At 37.0% G+C, this 9,464-nt stretch overlaps 1 protein-coding gene across 1 annotated transcript; it reads right to left on the reverse strand.

Moving 5' to 3' along the window:
• Positions 1-1,098: 1,098 nt before the first annotated feature.
• Positions 1,099-3,648, reverse strand: LOC130463468 (uncharacterized). The gene has a single exon (XM_056832603.1). It carries the CDS (start codon positions 3,646-3,648, stop codon positions 1,099-1,101), a length of 2,550 nt encoding a protein of 849 aa, XP_056688581.1.
• Positions 3,649-9,464: the final 5,816 nt, after the last annotated feature.

Raw genomic sequence — 9,464 nt, forward strand, 5'->3', positions numbered from 1 at the left:
TACTATAGTGTTCACATATAGTTCTGCCAGTTGATCTAACTTCCAGTTCGTCTTAACGGCTAAGAAATGCGCTGATTTTGTTAATCGATCCACAATGACCCAAATACTATTCATTCCTTTTGTGGATGGGGGCAATCCTGAGATAAAATCCATTGATATTCCGTCCCATTTCCATTCTGGCACGTTCAAGGGTTGCAATAATCCTGCTGGTCTTTGATGCTCTATTTTGATCCTCTGACATGTTAAACATTTTGCAACGAAATCTGCAGTTTCTTGCTTCATATTACTCCACCAGAATGTTGACTTCAAATCCTTGTATAATTTGCTTCCTCCGGGGTGAACAGAATATGGAGTGTTATGAGCTTCTTCTAAAACTCTCCGCTTCAAAACTTCATTCCTTGGAATGCATAGTCGTCCTTGAAACCTTAAGGTACCATCTTCTTGGATGACAAATCCAGGTGACTTTCCTTTCTCTACATCGTTCCTTATTTTCTCCAACTCCAAGTCTCCAATTTGAGCTTCCTTTATCTCGTCCAACAAGGTTGGCCTTACTTCCATCATGTTCAAGCATGCACTTCCTTCCTTTCGGATTAACTCCACTTCCATTCTTCTTAAGTCTTTAGATATGGTTTCGGGAAGCTCTAAAATTGAGTTGACACGCGGTTTTCGACTTAAGGCATCGGCCACGACGTTGGCTTTTCCAGGATGATACAATATTTCAAGATCGTAGTCTTTGAGAAGTTCTAACCACCTTCGTTGCCTTAGGTTGAGTTCTTTTTGAGTGAAAATATATTTAAGGCTTTTATGGTCGGTGAAGATTTGGCATGAGACACCATACAAATAATGTCTCCAGATTTTGAGTGCAAACACTACAGCTGCAAGCTCTAAGTCATGGGTTGGATAATTTTGTTCGTGAACCTTAAGTTGGTGAGAAGCATAAGCAATGACCTTCCCATGTTGCATCAAAACACATCCTAACCCAAGTTTGGAGGCATCACTATATACAACAAGGCCTTCGGTGCCTGAAGGAAGAGTAAGGACGGGTGCGGTAGTAAGACGTTTCTTGAGTTCTTGAAAGGCTGACTCGCATTGTTCGGTCTACTCAAACTTAGTGGTTTTCTTCACAAGTCGGGTGATTGGTTGAGTTATTCTCGAGAAGTCTTGTACGAACCTTCTATAATAACCAGCTAAACCCATAAAACTCCTTACTTCGGGAACATTTGTAGGTCTAGGCCACTCAACAATTGCTTTTACTTTTTGAGGGTCCACCGAAACTCCTTCAGCACATATGATATGACCTAAGAACGCTACCTCTTTTAACCAAAATTCACACTTTTGTAACTTGGCATATAATTGATTCTCTCTTAAAACTTCAAGGACTTTTCTCAAGTGTTCTTCGTGTTCCTTTGGACTTTTGGAGTATATCAAGATGTCATCAATGAAGACTACGACAAATTGGTCCAGGTAAGGTTTGAAAACTCGGTTCATTAGGTCCATGAAGACAGCAGGGGCATTAGTTAATCCAAAAGGCATGACTACAAACTCATAATGTCCATATCGGGTTCTAAAGGCGGTTATATGAATGTCTTCGGGTTTTATTCGAAGTTGGTGATATCCCGATCTCAAATCTATCTTTGAAAAAGTGGTTGCTCCTCGAAGTTGGTCGAACAAATCATCAATACGAGGTAAGGGATATCGATTCTTGATGGTGATCTTATTTAACTCTCGATAGTCAATACATAGCCTCAAACTTCCATCCTTTTTCCTTACAAACAAGACGGGTGCTCCCCAAGGTGAAACACTAGGTCGAATATACCCTTTTTCCAACAGTTCATCTAATTGTTTCTTTAACTCTTGTAATTCTGCGGGTGCCATTCTATAAGGTGCTTTAGAGACAGGGGCAGATCCTGGAATTAGGTCAATGTTAAAATCTATTTCTCTTTGTGGGGGCATGCCAGGTATTTCTTCTGGGAATACGTCAGGGTAATCACATACTACGGGTATGTCAAACAAGTTCGGTTCTTTACTCTCCAAGACATTGCAAAGATATCCATAACAACCTGTTTTAAGTAGCTTCAGGGCTTTCATGGTAGAGATTACCTTAACTTTTGGTTTACCTACCCTATTTCGGTATGACACCTTTTTCCCATCTAACCCTCTAAGGGTTACTCTATGGTGAAGGCAACTTATGTCACCATGATACTTTGACAACCAATCCATTCCCAAAATCACATCAAAGTCAGTTAGTTCGAATTGGACTAGGTTACTCGGGAATTCACATCTTCCTATAGTGATTGGACAATCCTTATACATGACATCACAAGCCAAAGATTTTCCCGAAGGTATGGTCACAGACATGCTAGAAAATTCAGAACATGGTTTCAATTTTAGGCGTTTAGCAAATGATGAAGAAATAAATGAATGTGTAGCTCCCGAATCAAAAAGAACATAGGCGGGATTAGAATGGATAAGGAAAGTACCAGTAATGACATCATTATTTCCATCAACTTCATCTTTCTGCATCACAAACACCCTTCCATTTTGCGGAGGTTTGCGCGGAGGATAACGGTTGAAGTTTCCATTACCACCGTTTCCGCGATTGGGGCCATTTTGTCCATTCTTGTTGTCGTTTGGGTATTGGGGTGCTGGTCGGGGGCAATCCTTAACTTGGTGTTCCTTGCTCCCACATTTGTAGCATTGTCCAGTACCAACTCGACAATTCCTTTCAATATGACCACGTTTCCCGCATTTGTTGCACACTTGAGGCCTGTTAGAGTGTTGATTATTTCCTCCATAGTTCCCAACATTTGGTTTCTTGTAGGACCCATGGCTTGAATTTCCTCCATGAGTGTTTCCTTTTCTCTTTGCATTTCCAATTATTTCTTCTCGCAGTTTCATCATTCTCTCCACGTTGATAGCTCTATCATACAACTCTTGATAAGAGTTGCTCAGGTAAGAAGATAGGCGCTCGCGGAGATCGAGGTTTAATCCACCTTCAAAGCGGTTCATCTTTTGCCTATCGGTGGAGACCATATCTGGGGCAAAACGGGAAAGCTCGTTGAATTTCACCGCATACTCCAAGACTGACATTTGTCGTTGCTTAAGATGGACGAAATCCGATTCCATTTGCAATTGCAGAGATTGTGGGTAAAATTGGTTTCGCATGGCTATCTTGAGCTTACCCCAACCAAATTCAGGATCATTTTGCATTCCTTTTGCGCTCTTCCACCAAAGATCGGCTTGCCCTTTTAGATAAAAGACGGCAAAGTTCACCTTATTCTTATCCGGACATTGAGTAGCGTCGAACAACTTCTCCATATCGCTAAGCCGTTCCTCAAACTCCGTTGGGTCCGGTTTTCCATCATAAGTAGGTGGCTTATGGGAGGAAAACTTCTTGAACATGTTGGAGCATTCTTCTTCTTCAGTTCTTGTCTTTTGGCGATTCCCTTGTATAATTTCCATCATCATTAATTTTAACAATTCCATTTGATTATTGTTATTATTTTCGACTTGGGCGTCTCCAAAGATGGGATCGTTCCTTAGTTCATCAAGCCTTGCCCTTATTTCTTCAAGAGTCATTTCAGGTCCACGGTTTCCATTACCGTCATTGAGTTCATTGTTATCGGCGTCATTTCCGATTAAAGCCATACTCTACATGTAAGTAATTCATATAAGAAATTACGTACTTGACATTCATAAATACATAATTACTTGCAACCTCATGTGCAATCTATCACAAAATATTTAAGAAAAACGTTCCCATTTCCCCGTTCCTATCACTCACGCTCATTTAAAAGTTTAGTTAAAAATCCTAATTTCAATTAGAACTCAATCTTCAATCTTAATCCTCAAATTCTTCAATTGTTCTAATTTCTTCACTATCACCTATTTTAGTTCATTTTATTCCTAAAGTGCATTTATTAGCATAAAGCCCACAAGGCTTCATTTTTCGGTCTCAGAACCTTTGCTCTTGATACCAATCTGTAACGCCCCGACTTCTAATCAATTTTATTGAGTTAATTAATCTATAATTAGCAGCGGAATCCTAATTTAGTCGGTGCGTCACATGCCGTACCTCTCTATTGAGAGATACAAGGCGCATAATTCAATATTAAAGTAAACTAATATTAATGAAACAAAAGACTCGTGATATTAACTAAATTGTCATAATACAAACCGTAAAAATTCTTAGAATTAAAGCTAGAGTTTTAGTACATAATTAACTACTAAGTTTATTTATTCAACTTAAATAACCTTGCTTTAACGGATACGTCCTCACCACTAATCCATCCCGTTGTCCTCTTCGGTACCTAAAACCAAAAGCAATATCATGAGCCGAGGCCCAGTAACAACTACCCTAACAACGTAAATTCATTTCAATTCATTTTATTTGCAAACAGAAGAAGAGTAGAATATTGTAAAACCTTTTTGCAAATCATTTCATAAAATCTTTTGCAATTCAAGATAAACAATAAGATGAAATATAATACTTTTCCATTATATTATTAAAAACATTCATTCATGGTTACTGGCGATTATGAACAGAATGTAGGACGTCTCCCACCAGATCGTACCATCATAATCAGACAGAAACAGACGTTACCCATTATGGGGTAGCGAGGTACGAGGGTACGTGCACGACCATAATCAGAATCAGAATCAGAACAGAACATAACAGATCAAATACTGCCAGAACCTTGTCTTTCACTTTTCATTATCATGTTTCGTTTCTTATTCATGGGTTGACAGAATAACATTTCATAATTATAAATCATGCTTCGCAAATCTCATAAAAATCATAATTGAAATAAAAGAGAATCCCACAATCCAAACAAGAATCATCTTATAAACATGGTTGTAAATCATACATCATTTCTCAAATTCATAAATCATTTCCATAAACGCATTTATGAAGGGGATTGTGGGTGTTAACAATAGATGTTACCTCAACCTCTATTAGCACTCGTTTTCCTTACTTTCGATGAGCCGTTCTTCTTGAGCTCCAAGGACCTCTTCTTGTTTATTAAATAATTAATATTAGTAACTCGATTGAATTAATAAAACGACTTATAAAATAAAATTATCTTTTTAACTTTTCGAAAAACGTTAATTATAAAATAATTAATAGAAGTACTTTTATATTCTTATTAATAATAATAATAATAATAATAATAATAATAACAATAACAATAATAATAATAATAATAATAATAATAATAATAATAATAATAATAATAATAATAATAATAATAAATAATAATAATAATAATAATATCGTTAAAATTTATATTTCAATAACAACGACTTTATTAAATAATTAAAGTAACTTCAAAACACAGAAAAATAATTAAAACGTTATAATCTAAATAGAAACGAAAACGAAAATAAAAATAGAATAGCAAAAATATAGCAATAAATAAATAAGGCTTTAGAAAATGAGAATGGGCCAACTTACTCTTTAATGGGTCAAGGGAATATGAACTTGGGTCCTTTAAATTTACTATTTTGTTTTTAAAGACCATATGTTGGGCTTGTTTACAGAGAAAAGGCACGAGGAAAGGAGGAGGGGAAGGGGGAGTTGCGTGAGGTTGGTGCGCAGCTTGGGCTGGGGTGGCGTCGGTTTTGCAGGTGGCAAGGAGGGAGGTGGCCGCGGGTTTTTGGTGGTGGTGGTTTCCGATGGGCTGCAGCGAGAAGGGAGGGGAGAGAAGGGGGCCGCGAAAGAGGAACGAAGACAGAGGGAGGAGTGGGCGACGGGAAGAGGAGGGAGGACGGCGAGCAGGAGGGCGGCGAGGTGGCTAGACGCCGACGCGAGGCCGCCTTCAGGTGGCCGGCGGTGGTCGGTGGTTGTAAAAGCAGGGAGTTTTTAATTTGATTTTTAAATGAATTTTCTTGAATTTAAACTTGCTGAAATTTTGAGGATGGGTTTGCAATCGATTTGTGAATTGAATTGAGTAAATTCTTGCTCTATTTATAGGTGAAATGGTGTGAGAAATCAGATTGAAAATCAAATTTGATTGGATGATTTGGGTGGTGATTCTTGTGGAGGATAAGGTTGGTGATGGTGTTTGGATTGATGGGTTACACGTAGAAGAAGATGAGCAGTGGATTTGCAACTTGCAAGAAGCTTCCATGGATGTATGATGATGAATATGGTGATGATGGTGAAGAAGATGATGATGCGTGATGTTTGATGATGGTGGTGTTGAGATTTTTGTTTCCCTTTTTCTTTTGGGTTTAAAATTCTGATTTAGGATGGCATTTTGATGGGCTTGAATGGCTTATTTGTTTGGGCTTGACTATGTAATGTTGAAACAATTGACCCAATTAATTAGAACAAGTTTTAGAAAAATAATTGCTCGTATCAAATTACCACGAATTAAGTTTTAAAATCATAATTTCATAAATAGATATAAAAATAATTAATCATAATATCAATAATGAATATAAATTAATATAATTTATAAAATATTAAAATCGATTAAAACAATAGCTTAGTAAATCGATAAATTATAACGTAATCCAAAACGTTTTAATAATATAATAATAACCGAAAGAATAAATATAAACGAAATTTATTTCACTCGTTTTAAAAAGAATTTCAAAATTTCGAATTAAGACTAATTGTTATTAATAAATATGTTTTAAAATATGGGGTATTACATCTCCAGTCATCCAAATACCTCTCAGCAAGATATAGAGAACTAACCTTCGAGTTCTTATGTTGGTGGCCACAAATGTGATTTAATCTCAAGCTCTTGATTTAGAAGGTTTCCTAATTTTTCAGTTTTCTGCAATGAATCTTAAACCTACATTTTCTCTTTTGCTTACAGGTACATTGTAATATCCTAGCTCTTTTCCATGGGCAGCCACACCTTTTGGCACGATATACACTCACTCTCGTGTTGCTGTTATGCAAGTAATAATAATCATAACCTTTTTCTATAACATGATTCCTAAGAGCTTTCCTAAAATTCGTGTTTGATGGAAACTTCAAACCTTTGCTTAATACAATGTTGCTCCTACAATCAATTCTGCTCCTACAATCAATTCTCGGGTTAAATACAGGATATTCAGGCCCTTCATCATCTGATCCAAGAAACCTGACAACCTCATCATCACTATCGTTCAAGTCAACATCATTAGGAAGCTCAATCGCACACTCCTCGTCTTCATCATCCTCCTCTTCTAGCTCATCCAAACATTCAGTTCTATTGCCCCCACCTAAACTCCTTGTCATTCTTTCACCGATTTTTGGATCCACATTTTCATGGAAAAAATCATCATTACTTTTATCTTCAAAGTACCCCTCACTCAAGCATACATCACTATAATCACTTTTTGATTCATCAGAGTAATTAGAGTTATCATACCTAGCGTCGTTGTCTAAAATTCCTAAGAGCTCATCTTCTTCAAGGATTACATGTAAGTCAGGCATAACATCTTCATCCTTAACTGATAAACTATTAGGTGTATTTCTACTACATGTACTTTTCTTTTTGTTTGAGATGATGGGCAGCTTATCTCATGTTGAATTATCATAACCAGTAGGTGTAAAAGTGTTGCTAAAAGACCATTGAGTGTTGTTTTGTGTCAAAATAATGGTGTATATGTGTTTTGCGGGCTTTTTTTATTTTTATTTTTTATATGGCAGATATGCTTGATCTGGAGTGATTGCTGTTTTTTTGAGCTGATGTGGTTAAAAAAGGGGTGTGGTTTTGGGTGAGAGCTGCAATATAAGAGGATAAAAAGGGTGTGGTTGTGTTGTTATCCTTTCCAGATCCAGGGTTATCACTATTGTTGACTAGATTATCATGTGAGACCCCCCCTCCTTGCCTAGTGTTTGATGATTCTCCCCCTCTACTCATGCCCATGTCACAACCTCTTGTATTTTCATGCATGACATATAAGTGAAGCCATCTATCATTCTACGGAGCTTGCAAAAACTCAAAAATGCCCATATCACTTTTGATCTCCTTTCTACCACTAAACAAACTACAACCACGCTTCCTAAACCAAATTTGTCCAACATTTAATTTGCATAATCCAATCCACTCTTAATCCAATGTACAAATTCAAAATAACAGAACTCATCAACATTTGGATGCAAAGCAACCCTATAATAACTCGTTTTCTTTTCATATGTTTTTTGTATTTTTTTTTTTTTTTAATTGTTTGTGACAAACTGTCCACCATGGTAAAGTCTAATATTAGTTGTTGGAAGCATTTTAAATCAAGGATAATCGATATTTATCCTACCATTAAACCTGATGCGAACCTGTAATCCAACCAACACTAATTTCAAATTCAACAATTTATCAATATAAAACATGACAAAATATCCACCATACAATACTTAAAAAAATAAAAAAGATGCGTGAGAGTCCAAATTAAACGTTAATCTACGCAAATTGTGTATGAAATCAAAGTTAATTCATATAACATAGCAAAGTTCTTTTCTTTTCCCAATTTATCAAATTTTTTTTTTTTTTGGCAAGCAAGTAATAATTTTATTGATCAACCAACTCAACCATTACAAACAGTCCCCTGAATGGTCCCAACAGACCAAACAGGCAACAGGACAACAAAAGGCTAGGAACACCAAGCCAAACAAGACCCTAGCTCCTCAAAGGCTAAAAAACCAATCCTTATCTCTATTACAAGTTTTCTGACTAAGCAAGTTTGTCACTCTACTCTTAACTTCAGTTTGGATGATTTTGACAGTGCTCTTAATCACTGGTACTTGAGCTCTCCAAACAGCTGAGTTCCTAGCTTTCCAGATGTGATAAACTAGGCCAGCTACAGCTGTGTACATAACTGTCTTCTGTACCTTGCTCTTGGCATATCTTTGAATATGTTTGAGGAGGATAGCAACAGAATTCCTGCTGTGTTGGAAACCCAGCCAACTCATAATCTGGTTCTTACAGTTGACACTGAAATGGCAATCAAAGAAGAGATGGTTTGCTGTTTCTGAATGTGTACCACAAAGGGGGCAAAGGTCATCAGACCCTACCATTAACTTATACAACCTGTCTTTTGTTTTCAGTCTATCAAGCATAGTAAGCCAAAGAATGAATCTGTGTTTTGGCACAGAAAGTCTGTTCCACACATATTGTTGCCAATGAACCTTATCAGTTTGATGACATAGAGTAGTGTAGGTTTCTTTGATAGAGTACTTAGATGTTCTCAGCCACTGGTGAGAATGCAAAAGAGTGTTGCAACTGTTCTTCACCAAGCAAACATACTTCACCACCCAGCTTGCTGCAGTAGGGGCAATGAAGTCATCCCAATTCTTATTTTTCACATAAACAGAATGAATCCATTTCACCCATAAATTGTCTTGTTTTCTAGAAATAGCCCATGCTAGTTTTCCCACTGCAGCTTGGTTCCATAGGAGCAGATTTCTGAATCCCAAACCACCCTGATTTTTTGGAAGACAAAGTTTATCCCATGCCACAGGGCCAGGT

The sequence above is a fragment of the Spinacia oleracea genome, chromosome 6 (assembly GCF_020520425.1).
Source record: "Spinacia oleracea cultivar Varoflay chromosome 6, BTI_SOV_V1, whole genome shotgun sequence".
Taxonomy (NCBI): domain Eukaryota; kingdom Viridiplantae; phylum Streptophyta; class Magnoliopsida; order Caryophyllales; family Amaranthaceae; genus Spinacia; species Spinacia oleracea.